Below are 27545 nucleotides of genomic sequence, written 5' to 3' on the forward strand. Positions count from 1 at the left end.
TCGGAGCATCACACACTGCGCTCTGTCATAGGGCTGTGGTAGCGGGTCTTGCATCCTACATCGTGCTCTCCAACCGCTTCTAGGCACTTCCTTCCTACTCTCATACACTTTCACGTACACACACATTCATACAGCCATCCTTTTGGCCCTGTATAGTCGCCATACGCATATTCCTACATACATGCATATCCAGTTCCTGCATTAGTCATCACATGTCATATATGTCATAAGTTACTTAGATCCGACTTGGCCTTAGTCCCCATCATTACTGCACAGACATAAACAAACATCTCACGCCCTTTTGTCCTGGCCAATCTCCCTTAGTGGCTCACGGCCATTATCTCATTCGTAGAAGAAGAAGAAGAAGTTATTCCAGTCGACCGTCGATCTCCCTTGTGGCTAATGGCCATTCTCCGTGGGACGAAGAAGAAGAGGAAGAAGACCGTGGCCACTGCTCCAAGGACGAAGAAGAAGGAGAACGTGGCTAGTCATTCTAACGTGTTATCGAATCAATCGGAGTCTCTTGGTGCTAGCACCGCCTCCACCCTCTCCCAGGAAACAAAAAGACTGTAGGGACGATGCAGACAACAGATCCCGTGCTTCCACGCATAGCGGACACCACAGTTACCGGTGCCAGTATGAATGAACTGATGCCAACGGACGAATCCCATACCGGCTCTTCACCAGGACTCCAGAACGCGCCACCCGAGGAAATTCCCGGAACTCCTGGCCCTAAGATGAATAATGTGCAGCACGCATGGTACGTTGGTTTCATGAGTTGCTTACCTGCCTACATAATCGAGGATCCCTTCCGATTTTATGTGTGTGCACTCTAAAAATGGAGCTTCACCGCATAGCACACTGTGAGCCAACCATTGCCACGAATGATAGGGTTATCGCTTGTGATTGGAAGACAGAGGGAGGCGTACGCCTTTTTGTGGCAATTTCCATATATCCAGATTGCCACAAAAAGGCGTACGCCCCCTCTCTCTTCGAATCAGAAGCGATAACCCTATCATTCGTGGCAGCGGTTGGTGTACAGTATGCTATGCGGTGAAGTTCTGTTTTTAGAGTGTGGGTTCAAAGAGACTTTTTGCAAGTGATGCTTATGCCACTCTGAACGTTGCAGCCAGTGAAATGCGAAGCGTATCGAGCTTATAACGGATGCATTGATAACGCTAAAATATTGGCAAAACGGCATTGATAAAGGTAAAAGGTTTGTAAAGGTAAATTTCTGTGACATGCATTGCACCGTTAGCAGCTACAATACATGGCATTCTTGTGTAAACAAAAAGAAGGGTTAAAAATTGGGCTGTTCGGTTTTCTAGAATCATGAATAAAAGCGTTGGACACAACGTTAGACACAGTGCATTGTGTCTAGTGTCTGTCTTTTTAGCTCCCCGGCACTGGGGTTTTAACGTTTTTTAATCATGAAACACAAAGAAGCCCCCGCCACAACTTCCGCGGTGCCACGAAGGCTACCGGTGTTTCCGTGACTAAGGATGCTCGGTACCAGCCGCCATGCAGCATAGTGTCTTTCGCTTTCCTGATTTGCTGAAATCAGGAGGCGTACGCTTTTCGTGGCAGTTTGAATTCCCACAAGAAGGGCCTATTCGACCCTCTCCCTCCTCAAATCAGAAGCGATAAGGGGGCGTTCACACGGCCCGATTTTCAGCACCAACTCAGACCAACTCGAAGCAACGTCTTTGGACCAACTTCAAGACTGTACAGTCTCCACGTTCACACGTGTACAAACTCGTTAGCTCCGCCCACAACCAACCTTACGGCAATCGGGGTGTACGGGTTCAAGTCCACCGGTGGTGACTTTTTTAAACTGTCATTAATCAAAACGAAGTCATTTTACTTCGCCAGAAGGTCACCAGTATCGCAAAAAAATGCCTATTGATATGTTTATATGGCGCTAGCAACCAAAAAAAAAATAAATAATCATGTAACCCTGTAGGATTTGAACCCATGCCAGGCAGTGCGACAGAAACGAAATCGCTTGACGCCCTCGAGGGTCACGTGGCAATGCTCCTCGCGTTGGTTGGTTAGACCACCACCAACTCTCCGAAGTTATCGCTCGGCGACCGATTCCCACCAACTCGAGTTGGTCATGATCGGTGATGTCGGCCGACTGCCACCAACTCCAAAGTTGGTCCGAGTTGGTGCAGAAAGGTGGCCCGTGTGAACGCCCGCTTACTGTATCAATCGGCACAGTGGTTGGCGCAGAGCCTGTTTGCTGTGGAATCGAATGTCGTTTTGGCACCAAACTGGAAACGGTGAAAATGACATGTATGGGCGTGTTGCACTCAAATTTCGTCCGGCGACCGCAGCGCCAGCTGTCCTCCTCTAGTGTGGAGCGCCTTTGCTATAGACGATCGTGCGTGTTCCCTGCCTTACCGCTGTACCGCGAACATAATCTCTTTTGTGGAAATCCTTGCGCCATGATTTATCAGAGCCGTAGTGTAGGTGATACATGCCTATGTACGGAAAAATCTCCGGCTACACGACCACGAATGGCGCTGCATAATACGGTTCGGAGTGACCCCAAACGTCGTGAAACGGCGTGACAGGTGGCTTTGAACCATGGTACTTTACGTAGGGCTGTTGGGAGTGAGGGATTCGGTAGTACACAGCTAAGGTCTGTGAATACTGTTGAAGTCTATTACCTATCCCTGTTAAAAAGGGCCTGAGGTCTCAGAAAATATTGAGGTTTGCCGCAGAAATCGTGAGGTTCGGCTTTAACTCCTATAGGGTTGCTCCAAGGCACCATCTATACACCCCAAGAAACCACATCATTAGGGTTGCACAGGACTTTCTCGGTCCTGGGGGGGGGGGGGGGGGCTGTCTGAGGAGTCCTGTCTTGTAGAACAGGACCCGAATGCATACAAAACGTGCTACGATCCATTGTGCCGTTGTACCAGTTGCATACACATGTACGAACAGACACAGAACACGAATGGGCAGCGTTGACTGTCCGGCTGGGGTTGTCCCATTAGCGACAGCCGTAAATATTCCGCGGTTATTCATGGTTCGAAGACGTCGACTACGGAGTTCCCGTTTTAAAAGTCTTTTAAGAGGATGAAGAAATCTAAATCCCCACCAAGGTGCGACAGTTGGAAAGCTAAGCTTTCATGAGACGGTGATACGAAGCTTTATGCAGATGATGAGGGTGATCATCACCAGAGGTGAGAACGGTGTGTCTGTTTCTCAGTGAAACTGCGAACAAAATCTTCAGAATCCTATCTAATTTATGATGTTGCAAAGCACGCCTCTCACGAATTTTTCTCCCAAAGCCGTAGATGTATGTTTCACTGTGTGGTGCGGAACTGTCATCTAATTAATTTCTAGTTTTGAGAGGTGTCACGTCACAGTGCGCGCAGTCTGCGACACGTCTGGCAACGTTGCTCTACCCAAATGCCATTTCAATGTCCTTACGATACGCCACAACAGTCTGTCTGCATATGGGTGACGTGTAAAGAAGCCACGTGGCAAATTATCTCCCCACTCAGAAAGTAGCAATGGGCGGAGTATTTGTAGACCGACACGGGTCGACTTGAACCTCAACCATGAAACGTTACCCGATTATTTTGGAAAGAAACCAACGAGGCAGATGCAGGAGTAACAGGGGAGAGAGGGAAACTGGGAAGACTGCTGACCCATAGTGAAGTCACTGGATTGGGGAAGGTATTGCCAATATGTGATCTGTGCCGCCGCGACACCGGAGCATTAATGGCGACCGTAGCATGACTACCCATGGCGCGGCTGCCGTTATTTCTCCAAGGTCGCGGCAAAACAGGAAAAGGATGGCGCTACTTTCCCAAACCAGCGACTTTAACCTATACCTACATGGCGTATAGCCGTTGGCGGTCTTCCACCGAAATCTGAGACCAGTAGTGTCCGTGCACTATTCCTAGGATACATATGCCAGTGCTCGTGGTGATGTCATCTCTTCTTTTGCCGATCTGAAGCTACAAAATTTTGCGAGCTCTTTCGAAAATTCGTAGAAGCGTATAATGCTCACTGACTCCGTTGTGGATACTGCAATGTATGACAATATGTGTTCCTCCCAAATAATGGATTCGCTTTCACACCACTCTATACTCGAGATAGGTAACTGCATCGTACCACACGCAGAAAAAAAAGTCACGCGATAGCAGAGTGCTCTTTATGCTTTTGCAATCGTCGCACGCGGAGGAGAACAGGAAACAGCGTACTGGTCACCTGACCCCTTTCGTTGCGATACCCTGTGCGAACCGCACCCTTCGCTAGAGCACTGCACGGGCCGACTTTTCAGGGCCCGACCCGGCACGGGCGCATCGAAAAATGGCCCGGCCCGACCCGGGCCCGGACCTTCATATTTTTATGCGGCCCGGCCCGGCCCGGCCCGGTGACCCGGCGAGTAGATCCCGGCCTAGTATTTCCAGCCGCGACGTACGCGTTTCTGGCGATTATCAAACAAATTTATAAGTAAATTTATAAGGAGAGAAGACAAACATACAAGTGATGGCGGTTTAACACCGTAACCGCACGAGACCAAATTAAATCCAGAACGCACGGGGCGTTATCGTTACACTGTCAAGATTTTGCGGAGATAGAACATGCTGTCGACAAACTGCTTCTCCCAGTCCCTATCCCTCTCACCAAGCTTTGCCAGAGTGATTGTGAAATATGTGAGGAGTGAGGAGCAATGTAAAGTGGCTTGGAGAATGTTCTAGACGGTCGAATCATATGCATAATGCAGTACCCTTTGCTTGTCGTTGCAAAATATGCACAGGAATGACGCAAGCGCATGATATGAATTAATGCATCTCCAATGTGTGGAATTAGCTGCGTGGCCCGGCCGGGCCTGACTCTCGGGAACATATTTGTCGGCCCGGGCCCGGCAGGCCCGTGGTGCTGGCGTATTTTGTCGGCCCGGGCTCGGCCCGGCCCGGAGCACACAGCCAATAACAAGCCCAGCCCGGCACGCGGGCCGGGTCGGGCCCGGGCCGGGTCGGGGGCCCGTGCAGTGCTCTACCCTTCGCACCCTCTGTGAGGCTACTGTCGGTCTCATTACAGGATTGTGGTTCCATTGGCATTTATTCAGTGTGCCGATTGTTGCATTGTAGCTGTTATTATGATCTCAGCCTTTTCGTATTCGACTTTCCAGTGCAAGTGGCACCTCTCGGAGCTTCAACCACGACATAACTTTCGCAACCCTGAATCCACCAACGGAGGACAATACCGTGTACTTTGATGCACTTAGTTCTTTTACCTCGTCTCCTACATTTCAGGTTTGTGTCTTTTTGTTCTTCAGATCATATTACAACTTGTGTAATTGTTTGCATCTATCTCGTTAGACTTAAGAATGTGTTGCAGCTATTAGAAAAGCTAATATGTGGTAGATAACAGTCGTGTAACAACAGCAAGTTTCTTGCATCTATATAGTAGTAGATAGTAGATGTATGTCACTGCTCTAGTGAGATAAAAGTGCCAAGGTGTGATTGCGCTGAGAAAACGCACTGAGTACACTGAGGCAGAACCTGTTGGTAGACCGCGTCATGCAGTGTCATTCAATTCTCGTAGTACTTATTGGTTGACCTCATCGTTTCGCCTATAGCAGTAAAAACCGAGGCTTCGTTTTGTGACCATCTGATGGAGTGGCTGCGCGTATGTCCGGCTCAGTCTTGTGAAAAGTTACTTTGAAAAGTACCTAGTTACAATTACCCCAGCCAAAAAGTAGTTAAGTTATAGCTACAGTTACATCGCGAAAATAGTAACTACAGGTTTTCCCGTCCATTTTAGTCCAAGTGCCATCTGAAGTAGTCCAGGTGCCATCTGAAATAATCCGAGTGCCATTCAATTTAATCCGGCCGCCATCTGAAAGAACCCAGATACTATTTAATTTAATCCGGGTGCCATCTGAATTAATCTATGGTGTTTTTAAGCACTATAACCGTGTACTCACACGAGGGACATCCCCTCAGAATATTCTACAGACATGTAGTGAAAGGAAGGGAAAGGAAGACATGTAGTGAAAGGAAGGGAAAGGAAGACATGTAGTGAAAGGAAAGCTGCTGACAGGACTTCTGCTGCGTCTTATGTTGAGCATTCGCACGGCGCCGAGATATCGAGAGTTAAAGCGGAAGCATAGCAGACGACACCATTGGTCATATCGTCTGCTGCAGAATATCCTCTGACTGAGCTGCAGGATATTCCACACGGTTAGAAGAGCACGAAAAGGCATGACTCCCATAGCAGACGACACACCACTGGTGCTGTCGTCTGCTACAGAATATCTTCTGACTGAACTGCTGGATATTTTGCGCAGTTAAAATAGCACGAAAAGGCATGGCTCACATAGCAGACGACACCACTGGTGCTGTCGTCTGCTACAGAATGTCTTCTCACTGAGCTGCAGGATATTCCACGCGTTTAGATGAGCACGAAATGCATGACTCACATAGCAGACGACACCATTGGTACTGTCGTCTGCTACGGAATATCTTGTGACTAAGCTGCGGGATGTGCGGGATGTCCTTCCGTGCTCTTCAAACCACAGAGAATATCGTGCGGCAGAGTCACAAGATATTCCTTCGCAGACGACAGGAACACTGGTGTCGTCTGCTATGAGCATCATGCCTTTTCGCGTTCTGCTAACCGCTCGGTATATCCCGCAGTTCAGAAGACATTCTGTAGCAGACGACAGCACCAGTTGTGTCGTCTGCTATGTGAGTCATGCCTTTTCGCGCTCTTCTAACTGCGCGGAATATCCAACAGTTCAGCCAGAAGATATTCTGTAGCAGACGACAGCACCGTTGGTGTCGTCTGCTATGGGAGTCACGCCTTTTCGTGCTTTTCTAACCGGGTGGAATATCCTGCGGGCTCAGTCAGAAGATATTCTGTAGCACACGACATGACCAATGGTGTCGTCTGCTATGCTTCCGCTTTAACTCTCGATATTCCAGCGCCGTGCGAATGCTCAACATAAGACGCAGCAGAATTCAAGTCCTGTCAGCAGCTTTTTACTTTTCCTTCCACTACATGTCTGTAGAATATTCTGCGGAGATGTCCGTCGTGTGAGTACACGGCTATAGTGCTTAAAAACACCGTGGATTAATTCAGATGGCACCCGGATTAAATTAAATAGCATGTGGATTTTTTCAGATGGCGCCCGGATTAAACTGAATGGCGCTCGGATTATTTCAGATGGCACTTGGACTAAAATGGACGGGAAAAGCTGTAGTTATGTTACAGTTACTAGTTACAGTTACTTTCAGAAAATTTAGTAATGAAGATGACGTATCAACTTTTATCGCAGAATTACTTTTATTAGTCCAGACCGCGGATTTGCAGGTTTTGCATGTTTCTTTCCCGAGCATGCAGAGCTTCGAACGCAATATATTCGCATGTTTTGAGGCCATATGAAGGCATTAGTGAAGGTTGAAAAGTTTCGGACGTTAGTGCATGTTTGTAAGAATACTGCATGTTTGTGCATAAATGTGTTGTTCAACGGCGTGCGTCGGCCTGGCGCGAGCTTCTCGGATGCCGGGCACGCGAAGACGCGCGGAAGGCTGCGCTCGCTACAGACGCATGCGAAACAACATTGGAGTCGACGCAGACTTGTGCGTATGTTGAGTACGCACTCCAAATACAGTATTTTCAATACTGTTTCCGATATTTTGTTACTCTACCCAGTACTTTTGCGACAAGTATTTTTAAAGTATTTAAAATACGTTTTTTTTTAGTATTTGCTACTCAGTACATAAAATACTTTTCTTTCTCGTCAAGCCGTATCCAGCACACCGCCCCGTCGTGTCCAGATTTTCAGCTCAGTCGAACTTTTCCGCCTTTTTTCTTTATTTTTTTTGGGGAATTCGCGCATCTGGTCGTCTGGTACAATAGGCTGGTCCCACGCTTGACCTTGCTTGTCAATAGCCCGACCCCTTAGTCAGAAAACGATTCCTACTCATATTGCAAGGTGAATTCCCAGGGGATTAGGTACAAGAGAATCCCAGCATTTATCGCCTTGGTCATCAAAGCAATGCTGTTGAGAGGAGCTTTTCAGCATACAAGCCTATGCTTACAGAGAGATGTCAAAGTTTCAGCCCCGAAAACTTGGAGTTGTATAGAATGGAATAGAATAGAAATAGAAAAAAAAAATGGAAACTTAGGTCGCACTGCTGCGACCAGATGTGGAGCGCTATATCGTGGTGTACTGTCACCAGAACTACAAGTAGTCGATTGTGTTGTAACATTCGACTTTGTAGTCATTGTTGATGTTGTAAATGTAGAGTGTACCCTGAGGTTCTGTACAACACGCATGAAAATAAACCATGCGCGTACTGCATATTTCTACACTTTTTGCCGCATTTGCTGCATGTTTAATGCTTGCTTTGCCACTTTAGCTGCATGTTTTATGCATGTTTCGTCGTTTTCATGTTTTCCCATTTTTTACTGCACGATTGCATGCATATCTAGTGGGTTTTTAGTGCATATAATTCCGGGGTCTCTTATATTATTTGTACATATTGCACTTAAGAGCAGCTGCTGCTCGACGTTCGCATCACTGAGTTTGCCTCTCTTAATTGCGAAAATATCCCGGCCCACGCTGAAAAGCCACTCAACTGGGGCACTGGAAGGAATGCCGGTATTATATTTAACGAATATTCTTATAATTGGGAAATCATTCAGGGCAGCTAGGGTGCTGCGGCTGCCTTCATTCCCCCTCTCGAATACGTCGGCCTCCTGTACAGTTCTTCTTTGTCCCGTCCTTTATCCTTATCCCGTCCTTTGTCCCCGTCCGTTACTCACTGTTTAACACTAAAATTAATGAACCCGGTGAAATGCACAGGGCAAGACACGACAATTTAAATTAATGCAATTGGGTCATTCCACGCCAAGTGATCCAGAGGTGCCGCTCGCCCTCCCTAGAATTTTATGTGAATATTTTTAGTGGTTCCTTATGACTCCGAAAGCAACAGAACATTGGTCTTTTCTAACGAAATTGAAATTTATGGGGTGCAGAGACCCTCAAAGATGCAGTGCTTGCCGAAAACTTATGTCGTTTTAAGCAAGCATTACGGTCCACGTAAGGCACGAAGCATGTTAAAAAGCATCTTATTTTATAGGGGAGAGCTCATTTTACTGTATGTAAGCAGTTTTCACCATCGCACTCGACGGGCTCGACGCTTGTGGCGTGCGCGAAATTTGCAAAGTTTGCAACTTTTTGCAATTTGCAACTGCAAAACAATTTGCAACACAGCGGGTCACTCACAAAACAGTGGACGGGAAGACAACACTAGGCAGTCGCATTATTGAAGAGCAAATAATGGTTGCAAACACGTGTTTGCCTCCTTCGAGACCCGATGGTTGTGCAGTGAGCGCTCATCAAGCTGGCCATCTTGCACTCTAACAAAACTTTTAGCCAGCTCGCGGTGGTGCTAAGTGAGCGGTCCATTCAGGCTTCATGGTACCGTATGGTTGATATTTGGCCGTGTGGCGTCCGGCATCCGTCAGTCGAGTCGTTGACATGACTAGAGTAATCACGACATGAACAGTGATCAAGTACTGCCTGTACCGAAACACAAGCGGAGAATGCTTTCACCAGTAAGTTCCTTGGATGTGCCATTGTTCCTTCCATATTTTTTTTTTTTTTTTTGCATGTGTGTGTTAACTCATTCCGGTATTGGGAAGAGAACCTTTCAGCTGTCCCACTCCTCTTGCACGTATATAAAACTTACTTAGTAGCTGTGACGTACGATCTTTCAGCTTTGTGCGCCAACAGTTGAGACGTACGTATAAGACAAAAATTTTGTCAGTCGCGGGTTCTGTCACTTTTGATATCGGATACGCTATGTCCGGGCATTTTTGTTGTGTACAAAGCTATGATGCTGGGCTATTCAGGTCAGGTATAACGTTTCTCTGATAGTCATCTTTCATACGGGGGATGGTTATTTGAGAGAAACATGGGCGAGCGTACGAGTACAGGCACATTTATACTGCTTGCCGTGTGAGGTTTAGTGTGTAAGCCTGACCTTAAAAATGACTTCAGGGAGATCTGGGACTTTTCTCCTTGTTCCTTGGACTCTGATCAGTGCCATGAAACAACGGTAGCAAGGGTTTAAGTTAACGTTTTTTTTTTGTGAGTTGAACTGTGAAAATAAAGATCTAAGCCAAGCAACAAGTCGAAAAGTCCCAGGTTTCCCTGAGGTCATTTTTAAGGTCTTGCTTATACTCTAAAGTGTCTTCACATGGCAAGCAGTATAAATGTGCATGTCCTCGTACGCTCACCCATGTTTCTCTGAAATAACCATCCCCCGTATGCAATATGACTATGAAAGAAACGTTAGACCTGACCTGAATAACGCACTACATGTATCAGAGCTCTGTACACAACAGAGATGCCCGGAAGTAGCTTATCCGGTATCGAGAGTGGTAGCATCCGTGACTGGCAAAATTTTATCTTGCGTACATCTCAACTGTTGGCGCACAAAGCGAAAAGATCGTACATCACAGCTACTAAATAAGTTTTATATGCATGCATTGGAGGAGTGGACAACTAAAGGGATATGTTTCCAATACTGAAATCAGTTAACATGCACTGTGGGAACCGCGGCCCACAAACCCGGGGTGGTTCCGTAATCGACCCGCCGCAACCCCGAAGAACACGAACACAGCAATTGAACAAGAGAAACAAGGTTTATTGTCTTACATCGGAGCTGCTTGCAGTCTGCCCGCTTCGTCGCTCCACGCCTCTGTGACCGTCTGCCGGCGTGCCTGCCGCACGAATCCCCTTTCCCCGAGCGCTCGCTCTTTTATCTCTTGCGCTATCGCGCGGAAGTTGCCGGGTTATCAGCGACCCCCACAGCACATGCAAAAAACTGAAAGGAATCATACCAGGAACTTACTGGATAAGGCATTCTCCACTTGTGTTCGGTGCAGGCGCTACTAGATCACTGTTCATGTCGTGATTACTCTACTCCTATCAACGACTCGACTGACGGATGCCACACGGCCAAAAATCAACCATATGGTGCTATGAAACCTGAATGGATCCCTATCTCCATGTCTTTACTTATCTCTTACTTACCACCACCTCGAGCTGGCTACAAGTTTCGTTAGAGCGCAAGATGACCAGCTTCATGAGCGCTCACTGCACAACAGTCGTCCTCGAAAGAGGCAAACACATGTTTGCAACCGTTATTTGCTCTTCAATAATGCGACTGCCTAGCGCTTTCTTTCCGTCTAGTGTTTTGTGAGTGACCCGCTCAGGTGTATATTCGGTACGCTGTGCCGCAGCGCGCATACACGTTTACGAAGTTACTTTCAATTTAAAAAAATATTATTTGAGTTGCATGCATCGAATGACACCTTGATCACGCTTCTATCCCGACCTCCTCACACCGAATTTTTCGGTCAAAAATGTGCATTTTGTCGAATTTTTACAACTTCCCGATTTTTTACTGAGGCTTACAGTGCACTGGCGGGGTTTGATTTTTTCGTGTTGAAAATACAGCATGGGGGCTACACGACAAACTTTTGAATAAGAAATTCCAGAATTTTATATTGCAAAAAAATGGGTAAACTTGCACAAATTTTGCAAATTTCGTGCACGCCACAAGCGTCGAGCCCGTCGACTGCGATGGTGAAAATTGCTTACATACCGTAAAATGAGCTCTCCCCTATCAAATAAGACGCTTTTTAACGTGCTCCGTGCCTTACGTGGGCAGTAATACCTGCTTAAACCGACATAGGTTTTCGCCAAGTACTGCATCTTTGAGGAGCTACTGCACCCTAGAAATTTCAATTTTGTTAGAAAAGACCAATGTTCTGTTGCTTTCGATGTCATAAGGAACCACTCAAAAAATTCACATAAAATTCTAGGGGGGGTCGAGCGGAACCTCTGGATCACTTGGCGTGGAATGGCCCAATTTAAATTTAATGGAATTTAAAAACTGATAAGTCTGACCAACTGATCGCCTAGTATTTCCCAGCATTTTTTTCTGTTGGCGGTGCATTGTTTGCAAAGGACGGTGGAGGAAAATAGCACCGGGTTCTGTGTGGTTTTATGGCACATCATGTGGGCCAGGGGCTCAAGGGAGCTGTGTAGGTGCTTGAATTGCAAAAACTAATTTGTATATTTCATTACCATGACGTCTTGCTGCACGCGATGTCTCGTCTTGCCCCAAGAGTTGGGGCAAAATGAGACAATCTGCATTTTTTAATTTATTCTGTTGTCTAGACCTCTGAGAATGTGCCTATGTGTAGTTTTTTTTAAACATCAAAAATAAAAATTCCGTATTCAATTGCAAATTTCTGTGTCATCTTGCCCCACCTAACCCTACTTCCTCTTCCCATCCAAATTTTAATGAACAAGGGATGTGTGGCATAGCTCTCCTTCTCTTACGGCAACTCAAGTTATAAACTTGCGCAGCCATACATTTGTGGCATTATTTTTCTGATATATTCCACGCTTTTGCATTAAGACTCTCAGTTGTTGAAGTTATCGCCCTTATGTGAGAACATGTCATGACATGTGACCTTCTGACTAGGGTTCGGATCCCCGGAATCTTGAAATTCCGGGGTTTGGGGCGATTTCTTGTCCCGAAATCCCGGGATTTAGGGGTAATGAATTTCCGCTTTCTGGACAACGAATTCGCGGTCGTACGAGTGAAAAGGAAAGAACGATGTCTTACCAACTGTTGGTTTCAAGCGGCCCTTCTTTAAAAATACCGTTTGCAGCCCGAAACCGAACGAACCCCATCCGCTGCGACACATGCCAAAGACGTTACCATAAGGCCACACAAAGCATTGGAGATTTTCTCTTTTTTGTTGTTTTAATCTTCGTGAATACGTGTGCTTGAAAGTGAGAAGAAAGGACTGAGCCAGCCTTCTGAGAAAATTAGTTTGGGATGCTCCAGACCAGGACACACCAGTTACTGTGGATAAGGGGACAAGAGCAAAACGCACCAGTCCCCAGAATACTCCAGCGGAAGATGCGAAAAACGTCATTCCTTTTTGCAGCGCCTCTCTAGTACACCGGGTGTTTCACGGAAAATGAGCCAAACTTAAAAAAACAAAGCTTCACAGCACACACACACAAAAAAAACGAACTGCACAGTGTTACCAGCATTTTTTAATCTAATATCTGTGACGTAGCGGATGAGAAGAGGCGCGGTCTAACGCAAAGTCGATATTCTTGCACGATGCGTAAACTCAATATAATACGCGGCAAAAGTTTTGCCCGGTGAGCAGTCTTTTTTTTTTTCTTTTTTCTTTTTTGTGTGTGTTTTCTTCCACTAAAATGTTCCGCGGGAATGTCAGGAAACGCGCACTCTATCGCAATTTGTAGTAGCATGACGTATATGCAGGTGGATACATTTCTATACGGAATCCTGCGAATAGCTGGAAAAAAAATCGCGATCCCGTAACGGGATTCACATCCCCCATTCTCATTCTCATCCCTCATCACTTCCATTCCTATTCCACGCAAACTTTTCTTCGAGCATGAACTAGCATCGAATTGCATACAAGCGAATACACAGATATTCCAAAGTCAGAAACTTCATCGAATATTCCATACAGCTGCAGAGGTAATGACGTAAACCCGTTTCATGGTGTCAACCTGACGCCCTTAACTGGTGTCCTGGTTACTCCTGGGGAATGGAGCAAAGTGGAACTCCCTCTTGAAGGGCGTAAGTTTTACTCCAAAAGGGAGTGTTCTAAGCCACTTACGCCCCTGTAGAGGTTGTGGTGACACTTTTTTTTTCTTTTTTGTATCAGAGTGCGCTCTTGTATTACGCAGTTGCGGGCCAACAGGCACAGTGTGACAGTGCGCAATTACATGCCACCAGAAGTTTCAGGAGTGAACTTCGCTGACACAAAGGGAGCTCCTGCATGTCAAGTTCGTGAGCAGGTAGTATGTGAGGAAGGAAATGCTTAAGGCTCAGTTTTCCGCCAAACCACATCTTACGCAGAGGGCAGAAAATTGATTGCAGTGGCTAGGGACGTACGGGAACTCAGTTATGGCCGCGAATCCGCTCGGTTATTCGACCAACACCCTCGTTCGCGCATAGAAATATAACGTTTTGAAACACGCTCGGACCAGACCGCTCGCCTTAGCGGTGCTTGCGGATATTCTGATACTATCCGCAAATAAACGTTAGTGCCTTTGTCTACGTCACCCGAGGGAAGCCGTAAGTGACAGCAACGCAGCGAATCAAAGGTGGTGGCTGAGCCCGTCATCACTTACGCTGCTGCGTCTTGGACTACTATTGGTTTTGCTTATTAACTGTCCACTTGCTCATTAACTACGAACTATTGACAACCCTGCATGACATAGCGTCCACGAAAGTTTCTACCCACAAAAGTAGGAACATATGTGCGCCAATCTTTTTGTAGAACATAGGAACAGGAGGCAAGCAAGCTTGGTATGTACGATCAGATGGCAACATCTCATTGAGTTTGAGGAGCAACTTACAGCACAGGGATGGAGGGCAGAACAAGAGCCGCCAACTGACGTCGTCCTTTATATGTTCCATACCTGTGCAGGATCAGACCTTCCGGAACCTTTGTCGCCTTGGACTAGTATTATCTAGGGATTGGCCAAACGAACCCACGAATCCTCCTAGGCAGGGATTCGTTCATCCGAGCCCCAGTGTCCAAAACGGCGAATCGAACCTTTCAAATACACCAACCATGTTTCTTCGTTTCTTTCTCAGATTGGGGGACAGGGAGTCCGCCGAAAGCCTAATTGACCGGCGGGAGTCGGGCCCATTAATTTAAAACTTTCAGCTGTGTCAGTTGTCTTGTCTCTCTTTTTTTTTACATTGCTCTGGACTAAAAGAATTCTGGGAGGAAATCTTACATTACAAAGTACATTACATGGTTTTGCCTTTGAGTGTATCTTTGTTTTATGGAAAGAATGCAGACTCGAGATCTTATGTATTTCTTCTAGGCGGTGAACAACATGTTAAATACACTTTCTTTAAGAAGTACACGGTTTTCTTCTCTCCTGACACTTTTCAAAAGTTTTTTTTTTTTTTCAAACTGTTTCTCAGAAGAGGATTTGTAAGATTCGTGGATTCGCAGAACCTTAGTTGGATTCGGACTCTGATTCCGGGTTCTTCCTATCTCTAGTATTATCCGAACTGCATGCCAACTTACGTGTCGTTTGATCTTGACTCAGTCCTAGTGCATTTCTCTTGTTTTGTCGTCCGTCCCTGCGTTGTAAGTTCCTCCTCAAACTCAAGGAGACGTTGCCATCTGCCAAACTTTATGTCATGGAGATGACCAAAACTGTAGTGCTGTAAGACAGTGTGCTGGGTGTTGAGCACAGCACAGTGTGCTAGATATGTAGCGAAGTTTGTTTTCCTCTGGTGATGAAACAGTAGTACAGGCTGAGCAGGCATTTGAGCATCTGATCACGCATGTACCGCACTTTAACGTACCAGGAAGTGTATCGTTAGTGAATTGTCTTCTACATTTATTTTCTTCCAGGAACGAATGTTTTCTGAGGAGGAGATGTGTCACTCACTGAAGTTGCAGGGACAGATCTTTCGAGAACGGCTACTCAAGAAAGCCCAACAGGGTTTGGAAAAACAAACGCAAATGCGGCAACGCCTGGAGATGCAAGACACAGTCGCTCACCGGATGTTTCAAGCCGTGAAGGAGATGACCAGGAGATGTGACGATGCTGCGAAGGAGCGAGAGCGCCTAACATCTGATGTGGCTAAGCTCACCAAGGAAAGGGACGAGGTGGGTGATGATTGTGCTTGCAGCGAGAACACCACAAATTAACATCTACACTGTATAACAGCATGCAAGTGTTCGAATACGTAGGAAAACGTTTACTTGAAGGACAACACTTTACGTGGCGATCAAATGTTGGAAGAGTTCCACCTTAAAGGCTCATTCACACATGCGTTTCAAAAAGCGGCGCCGCCGAGGAGATAGAAGCCTCGTCACGGAGGAAAACTGAGAGGAAGGGACCAAAAAGGACAGCTCCTCAGTGCCCCTCGGTTTTCCTTCACGATAAAGTACCAGCTTGCTTGCACCCTATCTTTGCTCCTAGAGCTCTAAGTCGTTAAGGAACGTGAAGAAGACACGGATGGACAATAAAGGGACAACATTCTAACTGAAACCAACTATAGTTATCTAGTTATTCAGAGCCCCCGTCTTGAGTTAGCCCCCAAACCCGAGGACACAAAGTTGACTTTATTCGCGAACATGCTAAGTGTCTTCTGACCTGCGTTGATTTGTACGTGGCCTTTCAATGTAAATGATCTTATGACCACTGTGCCAAAGCGGGAGACGTGCATCCTCAGAATCGTAGTCTTCGTGAGGAGCCGGTTGTTACAGGTGGTGCAATGTTCCTTCAGCGGATATGAAGAGTCGCCGGATCGTAGCTTACAGGAGTACTGCAATAACATTTCATTAACACATCGTCCACTTTGTCTCATATGTGCTGCTCACTATATGGGAGGCGGATCGCGTAGATGACATAGCGGGACTAGGATACGAGAGCATTACTGTGTCTTGTCGGGCAGATCTGCGATTTCTTCTCGGTCTTGTGCCGGCATCACTTGGGACAACTTCAATGACCATGAGAAGAGGACTTCAGAGAACTGCCTCTCCCCTGTTGATATGGCGCGACGTGCGTGCGGTATCGCCACTATTTTACGCTGTTGTTGTGGTGGCTGCGGATGTCGGTGCTGAAGAAGATAGCGACGGGCAGTTCATTTCTCGAGGTCAATCGGGTATCCAGCGGCAGAGAGACGCTCAGTTTGTAACGCTGACAAGATGGAATGCGGGCAGGACTTTAGGAGGGAGGAAAGTAACGCGGATTTTACGATGTTTTTTTACAATCTTCGTGTGATAACTGGGAAAATAAAGGAGCGGATTCCTGGAGTGCTGCTGGGACAATCAGCTTAGGCCGGAAGGGAGGATGTGAAGTTGAACATCCAGGAACTGTAACACACCAGGCGTGGGTTCTTCGAGGGTGCAGTGTAGACCAAGATATCCACATGTTCATCGGAGCAATGCCGGTGAGTTGGTGCATTACACATAAAATCATCCAGCTGGCCAGGAAAAGAAATGTCCACGCAGTTAAAAAGCGAAGGCTCAATACCCCTTTTCATGGAAAAATTAATGGAAAGCTGTTCTGGCCCTGAGTTTCGCACATCGCACGAGTCAAAATTTCTGCAAGCGATGTCAGCTTCCCACCTTTAAAGGCGGGGCTGTAGCCCAATTGTTCATGAGCACTCAAAATGAATACTGAAAATATTCGAAAGCACATGGAGGTGGTTCATTGCCTCCCATCCCGCGCATCAAGAAGCCAAGCCCACCAGCGTTCGCCAATATACTTACTGATGTTGAACTTTATGAGAACTGCAAGAAAAGTCTTAAATACCGTGCCGAAGTTTGCACCATTGTATCACACATGTATTCAGTTGCGGCAAGGTTTCCGTGCGACGACCATCAGCGCCTCATCGGTTCCTGCGTCAACTTAGTATGCCAAGAACGCCTCGTCTATGACTGGGACATGTTCGTTCCATCAAAGAGCTTGACGCAAAAAACGCAGTCCTCCTAGAGTCTCAGAGTCCTAGAGTCGCATAGTTGTAAATGCGATAGCGTTTAGGAGCTCATAGCTGGCATTCTTCGACGATGGACAGTAGAGGCCTGTGACGACTGAAGTAGCCGACGTGGCCACCACCTGTCTATGCTCCTGACGAAGACAGTCTATAACACTTCGCTTCCAGGTTGTGGTAATTTATCGTCACTGACTAGTCGAAGCTGTCCTTATAACGTCGACGACCAGTTGTTCCCGGGCTTCCTAATGTCCATATTGAAGTCTCCCATGACAATCTGTGTTCCTTAAATTTTTGTACGAAGGTGAGTCTGACTAGAAGGAACTTCTTGATCTTGCCTTTAGGGGATACCGGCGTAGTGTATGCGTCTCGCATCTGTCTTGCATCGCCCACTTAGTTTATCGCAGTTTGGAGAAACGCCCTGGTCTGAAGTCTCCCTCGTACACAGACACACTTGAGCTTGAATTGGTGAAGTTCCTCCGCCGACAACTGCTTGCGCCGGCGTGTGTGGCGTCGGCACTTGGATGGTGTGACATCTGAAAGCGCGCCCTCTCTCACGGGGGTTTTATACCCGCGCATGAACACGTATGGGAACTCCATCTCAAAATCACACGCCAACCTGTCTGACCACAGCCGTTGCCCGAAAGGAACACATCAGCGTGCAAGATAACGAAAAGCGAATATGTTCATTTCCTTACATGCAATTCTGCCGTGTCTGTGCTCTGTACTGGTGCGTTGTCGGCTCTATGCAATGCTGCTGTTGTGAATAGGCCACTTCTTCAGCTTCGTTTTGCCTCTTCTTTTTTCCTCTGCTTCGTGCTGCTGGTACTGCCGCACTTCGCGGCTTGTGAGGAAGTTTTTTCCACGTTTCGTGATCAGATTTGTTATCGCCTGGAAACATTTCGGCGTTATCACAACGTACATTATCCCCAAGCAGCAGCCAATGAGTGCAGGTCTTACGCGGCGACATACTCTGCCTCAAGAAAACGCAGTGGGTGCGCTCATAAATGCTGCCGGATTTAAGGACACAGTCGTGGACTACAATTTACCCTTGAAGAACACACGTCTGGCGTGCTACAGTTCCCAAATATTCAATTTCAGATTCTCCTTTCCGGCCTACGGTGGCCGTGTGGGAGCGCTTCAGGAAGCCCTCCATTTTTCCAGTCATCACCCAATGACCGTAAAAAAATTTAGATTGGAAAATTGAGACTGCGTTACTGTCTTCCCCCCGCAGATCTCGCTAGCATTTCGCCTTGTCAAGTGCCACCATCTAAATTGAGCCTCTCTCTCCCGCCGGCTTCATGGGTGAACTCATCGAAAGAACAACCCGCCGCCTGCTACAACCCCGCATCCACCACAACAACAGCGCACATGTGTGTCGTACCCCATCACGAAAGAAGCGTCAGAGTTATGTGACGTCCTCTTCACGTGGCCTCCGAAGTTGTCCCAAATGATGGCAGCACTTAACAATCCTGAGAACAAGTCACCGATCTTCCCAACAAATCATAGAAACCCTTTCGTACCATGCACCCACTATGTCATCTACGCAATATTCCTTCCTTCTGGGAAGCAGTACACAGGACAAATGGGCGATGTCTTGATGATAGATTATGGCAGGTCATCATAGCCTAGGGTCCTGTAGGCTATGATCCGAAGATTCGTCATATCGGCTTAAAGAACATTACACCACCTGCAACAACAGTTCCTCGTTCATCACGAAGACTACAGTTCTCAAGCTACACGGCTTCCGCACTGGTAGAGAGTTCATAGAATAATTTATGCCACACTCAGAACTTCGGACTTCAGGAATGTAAAACTGCTTCATCCCGGCATTTCTGGTCAGGAGACCCCTGATTCACCCCAACCTTAGATGTTGGTACCTCATTTATTTTCATTTAGTTATTTGACGTTATGGCCTCTCCGTTACGTAACGTCCTAACTGGCCACTACCGTATGGCCAAATAAATGAATAAATGCTACAAAACATACCGTTATGACAACTCATGCCCTGCAGTGAACGCGTCTCAATTCGCGCAACAATAGAAGCAGATTATTCACAGATAATTGATTATAGACAGATTATTCCTTGTTGTGATGAGGAACCCTACGCTCTTATGAGCTGCATTTTTCTGATGTGAGGAGGAGCAGGAACCTTGCGGTAGAGCGAGATTGTTGACTGTCACGTTTTCTGTCGTATTGCTAATTTCTCATACGCCGGACAGCAGAGTACTACCTGCTTTGGTTGTTACATTTAATGATCTTCTAGGGTCCATGGTAGTGACCAGACCACTGTAGTGCGTCGCGATTGTATTGAGGAATTTTGTCTCATGAAATAAGAAATAAACTCTCTCATGCTGTATTTCTGTGACTATATACAGGGCACACAAAGAAATCGAGGGTTCCAGAAAAACAATGAATGCAGAAAACACCGTGCTGAAGGGTCAGTTGAAAAAAGCCGAGATGAAGATAAACCGCATGGAGAAACATCTGGAGCAGAAGGTACCCATATTTTGATTCAGATTCCAGAACTGCGTCACCTGACTTTCTAATTTAAGTTATTAACAATTGGAAGCGTGCACAGTGCTAAGCTTTTCTCGTTTCACTTGGCCTAGCATTTTTTTCACCTTACATATAACATTGCCAAGGATTCTGAGGCAAGAAAACTATCACCCAGAAACAAGTAATCCTTAATTGTCGTGTCTGCTGTGTTCCAAACAGCCGCAGTCAACCACGCTGCATCCGACCTCGTGCCAGGTACCGAAAAAAGCCCCGTTTATTTGCTCGTCCTCTTTTACATCCTCGTCAGGCGAGCATGCGTACATCGTCAACAAACCATATCACTATTTGTATTAACACCACATCTCCCCCTTTTTTTTTTTTCAACATTAACCATACCAAAACACCTGTTACCACCCCACACACAAAATACAACCCAGTTTAGCTTTCTTCTATGTCCGACTCAGTCCAAGTCTGTCCGGCCTGAAGACTTGCCGCCCGTACCGAGATACATGGACGAATCTGCTTGTGCGGTCTTCGCGAACTCGTGCAGGTGGCTCTTCTGTGTCTGACTTCTCCGAACTACTTGAATCGGCAGCCTCGGACTCTTCCAATGGCTGAGGGTCAGGAGTACTACATTGCTCTGGCGACGGAATCCCTGGACTCTGCGTGTGCCGGTCTGGTAGCAGCTGAAACGGTCCGGTAGCATCGCCCCTGCTCTGACGTTCTAGTCGAACCAGGCTTCTCCGGTTCCTTCGCAGCATGCCCGCTGCCGTTCGCACCACGTATGACCTCGGAGATCCAGAATGTCGAACTATGACCCCTTCTGTCCTCGCACTCCGGACCCAGACCCTCTCTCCTTGCTGCAGGTCCGGCAGCGGCCTTGCCCTGTGCTTCTTGTCATAGTCTCTCCTCTGTGTCTCTTTCCTGGCAGCTTCATTTTTTGATATCTCACGCTGGTTGAGGTTCTTCGGCCGCAGCGTCGCGGGAAGTACTGGCACTCTGTTTTGGAGACGTCTTCCCATGAGCACTTCGCTTGGGCTATCTAGGGTTCGTGGTTTTCGGCATTTTCCGAAAAATGCCGGAAAACACCCCCCGAATGATTTTTTTCAGATTCGGAATATTCCGAAAAAATCCGAATTTCTCGTATCCTGACAACTGCCATTCCTGGAACCGCAAAGGGAAATCCCATTGGAATCTCCCTTTGTCGACTATTTCTCGAGCGTGGCATTATCTTCGGGCTGTGCCCTTGTTTCGTTGTGCTTAAGCGCTTATAGGAGGATGACCTCAGCTCTGTTGTGCGGTCGGTAACCGCCTTTTGGCAGCACAAGTACTTAGTGACACACCTATCTTTAGTGACTTTACTATTCAGAACCTTTGTGTTCGCTTGTTGTCGGGTTAAAAAGAGATCACGAGTGTACGTAGCTCCCAAACGGTTTCAATCCTGAACGGATTCAATCATCGCTGATCCCCTGCCCTAGCCTTCTAGTTCATTTTTGTGTTCTTTGTATTCCTCTATCTACTCCCCTCCAGTTACGACTTGGAGTGACCCTTCTTTCTGTTCCTGAGGCGCTTCAAGGCACTTCACTGTACGATGACTTATTCTTATTTGTTCTACGAGATGAATCTTGTATGGATGATATAAAGCGCGAGTTTTTCGAATATGCTGCATGCCCTGCCCCTCAGGTGGATATATCTCCTATTCAGTTTTGGACGACCCGTTCCAGCACATGGCCTTTGTTATCCCTGTTTCTAGCGCTAATGTTGAACGCGCGTTCTCTAAACTGCGTGTTATTAATTGCAAGGAGCGAGCCTCTATGACAGATGCGAGCATGATGATGTACGCTTGCATCTATTACAACAAGAGGTAGTCTCCTTGTTTGCTGGTTTGGCACAGGCAATAAAAGACATTGTTAATGAAACCATTAATCGATTCACTTCTTTTCGGTTCGTTGTCACTTCGCGCGCAAAATAGGCTTTCCTTCATGCGAAATAAATAGATGCCCGTATTCGGGCATTTATTTTTTGGGCGGAATATAGATGCCGAAAAAATCCGATTTATAGTCCCCCATATAAATGCCGATAAACACCCCCCGAATCGGGTTGAAAATAAATGCCGAAAACCACATATCCCGTGTTTCCAGGCGTACTCCGGTACGCCAGCAACGCTAGGTAAGGGCCATCGGCTTTTTCCAAGAGTCGCTTTACCGCCTTGACCATGCGCTCGACTTCTCCGTTTGCCTGGGGATACAAAGGACTACTTGTTACGTTTTGAAAGCCGTAAGCGTCGGCGAAACGCATGAAGTCTTTTGAGGAAAATTGCGGGCCGTTATCCGATACCAAGGTATCCGGAATCCCGTGCCGCGCAAAAATACTTTTGAGGCGATCGATGGTGCCGGAAGAGGTCGCACATGGCAGCAGTGAAATCTGAGGGTACTTTGAACGGTCGACAGCAAGTAGGTAGGTGCTCTTCCTGAAGTCAAACAGGTCGACTCCTACCACTTGCCACGGAAGCGTTGGCGTTTCGGAAGGAAGCAACGGCTCAGCCGGTTGTTCCCTGTGCTGTGCACACTTCTGACAGGTCTTCACCGCCCTTGCTAGCTGTGCTGACAACCCTGGCCACCATACAGTTTCTCTGGCGAGCGCCCTGCACCTGACGATCCCTTGGTGCCCATCGTGCAAGGAGTCGAGGACCTCTGTTCGCAATTTCTCGGGAACGATTATTCTAATGCCGAACGCAAGAATTCCTGCATGCACTGTGATGCCTGCTTGGTCCTTCCTGTACGGACGAAGCTCCAGCGGTGTCGACGACCAGTGTGGCCACCCAGTGGCGCAGTACCGCTTTAACTGTTGGCAAACGTTGTCATCCTTTTGGGCGTCTACGTCGCGAATTCCTACGGGCGTCTACTAGGGCGAATACGTCGAAGCCGCAAAGGTACATTGCGGATGCCCATCATTGCTCCGCTGGCGAAGCTTTCCACTTCAGTGACAGTGAGCGTGTCGCTATCTGCGTCGTTCGGCTGAGGAGCTCTTGAGAGTGCGTCAGCGATGACCAGGCTCTTCCCTGGCACGTAGACTACACTGTAGTCAAATCGCATAAGGCGCAACCGGAACCTTTGAATGCGCGGCGGAAGTAGATCTACTGGCGACTTCCCCAACAGCTTTACAAGAGGACGATAGTCAGTTTCGAACGTTGCGTGAAGGCCTCTGAGGAAATCTTGGAAACGCTCAGCTGCCCACGTCACTGCCAAGGCCTCCTTCTCGACCTGTGCGTAGTTTCTCTCAGTATCCGAAAGCGACCTGGATGCGAAGGACACTGGGCGCCGATCACCAGACGGCTGCACTTGCAACAGAACGGCTCCCAGCTCCCAGAACGGCTCCCAGCCCATAGGATGAGGCGTCAGCTGAGACAATGGTGGGGAACTTTGGGTTGTACTTTGCCGTACAAGTAGACGAGCAGACCATCCTTTTCAGTTCCTGGAGCGCTTTATCTTGTTCATGGCCCCAGTGCCATTCCGTGTTTTTCTTCAGAAGTTCACGAAGCGTCCTCGTTTTCTCAGCCAATTTCTGAAGGAACCTTGATAGATGATTTAACATGCCAAGAACTCTTCTAACGCCGGCTACGTCTGACGGCGGCTTCAGGTCTCTTATTGCTTTTACTTTCTTCTCATCAGGACGAATCCCATCCTTGCTGATTCTGTAGCCCAGGAATGTCAGTTCATCGGTGCCAAACACGCACTTGTCCCGATTGAGAGTGATGGCCGCCGTACGTATGTGCTGCAGTACTTGCCTCAGACGCTTGCCATGTGACGCCTTGTCCTTGCCATAGACCAAGACGTTATCCGTGAGGTTTGCAACCCCCTGTAGCCCATCAAGAACTTCTGCCATTCGCTTTTGAAAATATTCTGGAGCCGATGTAGTTCCAAACGGCAGCCCCGTGAAGCAGTAGCGACCAAACGGCGTAATAAACGTCGTGAGTTCCTGACAGCTAGGAGCCAGCTTGATCTGATGAAATCCCGAATTTGCATCAAGTTTCGAAAAAACTGTCGCCTCGCCGAGCAGTCCGAAGTCTCCTCCACGCTGGGTAAGATGTACCTCTCACGCATGACGATTGCGTTCAACTTGGTGAGGTCGACGCAGATCCAGACGGCTTCAACACTGGAACAATTCCAGCGCACCAGGACGTTGGGCCTTGTACTGGACGGATTATCCCAGCTCTTTCTATGCGTTGAAGATATTTTTGGACACCTGCCCTCATTGGTATCCGAATCCGTCTGGGCGCCGAAATGGCGTACGGCTCCGCAGCCTTTCACCAGTCGAATAGTATACTCTCCAGAAAGAGTTCCCAACCCTTGGAAAACTTGGGGAAATTCCTCTTCTACTTCCTTCTGTTTGTCCAGGTTGCTAACGAACTTTATGAGACCAAGGCGGTCAATCAGTGGCATTCCCAGTAGCGCACTACGCAAAGGATCCACGACGTAGAATTCCTCCTCGCAGTACCTGTCTTTCCAGCGAACTTCCGCTGTGAATTTTCCAACTACGTTGAGCGTCTGGCCGCTTTGCCCTTGAAGACGCTGATCGAACGTAACTGGCAATACCGAAACGTCGGCCCCGGTGTCAATCTTCGCTGAAATTGGTATTCCATTGACGGTGATCTCTGCATGCCTTGATCGACCTCGCTTTTGGAGAGACAGCGTTCCGAGGAACGCCGCCTCGTTGTTTTCCTCCAGTGCAGAAATCTCTTTCGATCTTCTCCGTGACTGGCACACTCGAGCGAAGTGCCCGTGCTTATTGCATGAATAACACTTTGAGTTTCTTGCTGGACAAGTGGATTTCTTGTGCGACGTGCCCCCGCAGTAAGCGCAATTCTTTGGCTGGTCTTGGGCTTTACCTCGTTGCCAGGCTCTTTGCTTGTGGGACCTCTTGTACCTGGACTTCTGCACCGCGTCCAGGTCCGGCGCCGCGTGATTTCCTTCCACTGCCGTATTTTGACGACGCAGTTCTTCCTGCTGACGGCGCAAAGTCTCTCGTTGTCGAGCCAGCTTCAATGCTGAAGATAAAGTGGCTTTGCCGTCCATCTGTAGGCTCTCGGAGTGAGACTTATCCTGTAGACCTAATATGAATCGGTCTCGAACCATCCGCTCCTTTAGCGTTCCAAAGTCACATCTTTAGCCCAAAGTCCTGAGCGCAGTGGCGAACTGATCCACTGACTCTCCCTGTTCCTGGACGCGCGAGTGAAAGCACGCGCTTTCGTAGACCAGGTTTCCAGCCTCCGTGAAATGCTCGACGAATTTGCGTTTCACGAGGTCATAATCCTTTTGTTGTTGCTCGTCGAGTTCGAAAGTGTTGAATATTTTCCTGGCTTCCCGTCCCATCGTATACAGAAGCGTGCGCACTTGCGCCTCGCCGTTGCGTTCGTTGAGGCCCGACGCGTACCGATAGTCTTCGAAGTGTTCTATCCACTCGGACCACTGCGAAGCGGTATCGGAGCTGAACGGCGGTGGTTGCTGCAGTGAGAACCCACCTTGCACCCCGGGTGCCGTCGATGATTCGCCGTTCCCTTGAGCCATATCCCTGCAAGGTTGTTCCTTCCCACTTATTCCCATGAATTGTCCCGAAAAGTTCGTCTTCATTGCTGTTCGATGAGATGAAAGGAAACTCCTTTTCCAAGTAGCACATAATTACGTATGGATGCCATAATGTACGCTGCTGTCGCCTGCCGTAATGCTCCTAGGGATTTCGTCTGTGCGCATCGGGGGCAACTCGGTCGAGTACCGAGCGGTTGCACCTCGTTAATCGTAGACATCATGTGCGCACCGGTGCAGTTTGTCGAAGTATGGGTGCTGCACTAGGGCGCACCAGTTCCCACCGGTGCAGTATATTGAAGATGCTATATATTGGACCCTATGGGAGCCTTGATACCTGTTGCTACTGGCTTTCAGTGCAGTGATGTATGGTCAGTGGCACCACCACAGCCTGAGTGACCACTCCCAAGCTGTTAATCGTACAGTGCCGAGGTGAATGCAGCCTTGGACAGTGCCTTCTAGTATTTGGATTTTGTCAAGCGTCGGCCGATGGGTGTAAACCCCGGGATGTTCACATGTATGACATGGAAATGGTACATTCATTGATATTAAGGACATAAAAGCGCGGGTGACTTTCAAAAACAACCGGAAAGTCCGGGAAACGTATGGAAAAGTTTGCCAGAGATTCGGGCTGCCAATCGTTTCCGAACCGAAGATATTCCAGTAGTGTCTTGAGTCTCTGGCGTCTGGTTTTGTACAAGCCCGCAAATCCACCACATAACATCAACCGTTGCAGGATTCCTTTGGTGAAGTTCCAGACTTGATTCTGCCTCACTTTCTTTCTCTTAGACCGAAGAGAACTGGCAGCTGACACAGATGTGCGATGACCTGAACTGAAGTCTGCGCATGGCCTTCCACTTCTGCGAGGCTTAAAACGGTTGCTGGCTTCTTGTATCTTAGCAAATGACACTATTGGTGTATTTCATTTCATTATATTTATTTTTGTTTGAATAAAAAGTCTATGCAAAAGAAGCTAGTGATTTGTGGCATTGCTGTCTAAATATTGCATGCAATGTGCTACCCCTGGATGAAAATTATTTTGGGATATATGACAGAAATCCGCCTCCACATGTAAAGTTCCCATACAACCTCTCCTAAGACATTGTTCTGGCAATGCTACTGTAAGAAGGTACTTGACAATAAGAACTCATTATTGCATGAAAAACAGACAGCGAATAATAAAAAATAAAGTAAACAATAAGAAAAAATCTAAGGAAATTTTCTACAGGTTTTCCCGTCCATTTTAGTCCAAGTACCATCTGAAATAATCCAAGCGCCATTGAATTTAATTCGGACGCCATCTGAAATAATCCAAGCGCCATTGAATTTAATTCGGACGCCATCTGAAAAAAATCCAGATGCTATTCGTTTTAATCAAGGTGCCATTTGAATTAATCCATGGTGTTTTTAACCAATTGAGCACCGGTCTTGAATAGGACGAAGGAAGCCGTACCACCATGCGATTTCATAGGTTAGCGCTCCATGATTTGTGGTGTCTTAATAAAATATTCACCGAAGAGAACTGGCAGCTGACACAGATGTGCGATGACCTGATCAGCAAGGTTCAGCAAAACTTAAGTCTGCGCATGGCCTTCCACTTTTGCGAGGCTTGAAACAGTTGCTGGCTTCTTGTATCTTAACAAATGACACTATTGGTGTATTTCATTTCATTATATTTATTTTTGTTTGAATATGAGGTATACGTCTCGCTGAAGTGACGTAGACGTGCTACTACATCATTAAAAAATCTATGCAAAAGAAGCTAGTGATTTGTGGCATTACTGTCTAAATATTGCATACAATGTGCTACTCCTGGATGAAAATTATTTTGGAATGTTTGACAGAAATAACGAAGGCAGTTCCGTAGTCAGATGCCCCGAACTCTTCC

At 47.3% G+C, this 27545-nt stretch overlaps 1 protein-coding gene across 1 annotated transcript; it reads left to right on the plus strand.

Annotated features, from left to right (window-relative positions):
* Positions 1 to 441: 441 nt before the first annotated feature.
* LOC135400992 (uncharacterized) lies at positions 442 to 26629 on the plus strand. The gene is made up of 5 exons (XM_064633076.1): positions 442 to 760; positions 5156 to 5279; positions 15487 to 15744; positions 19955 to 20075; positions 26447 to 26629. The coding sequence occupies exons 1-5, from the start codon at positions 579 to 581 to the stop codon at positions 26482 to 26484; spliced, it is 723 nt and encodes a 240-aa protein (XP_064489146.1). The 5' UTR covers positions 442 to 578; the 3' UTR covers positions 26485 to 26629.
* The last annotated feature ends 916 nt before the right edge of the window (positions 26630 to 27545 follow it).

This window comes from Ornithodoros turicata, chromosome 1 (assembly GCF_037126465.1).
Source record: "Ornithodoros turicata isolate Travis chromosome 1, ASM3712646v1, whole genome shotgun sequence".
Taxonomy (NCBI): domain Eukaryota; kingdom Metazoa; phylum Arthropoda; class Arachnida; order Ixodida; family Argasidae; genus Ornithodoros; species Ornithodoros turicata.

Excerpts from the sequence above, each read along its gene's own strand:
- LOC135400992 (XM_064633076.1), top strand. The coding sequence starts at position 579 with ATGCAGACAACAGATCCCGTGCTTCCACGCATAGCGGACACCACAGTT. Across the intron at positions 761-5,155 it reads AATAATGTGCAGCACGCATG|TGCAAGTGGCACCTCTCGGA; the intron begins GTACGTTGGTTT and ends TCGACTTTCCAG. Across the intron at positions 5,280-15,486 it reads CCTCGTCTCCTACATTTCAG|GAACGAATGTTTTCTGAGGA; the intron begins GTTTGTGTCTTT and ends ATTTTCTTCCAG.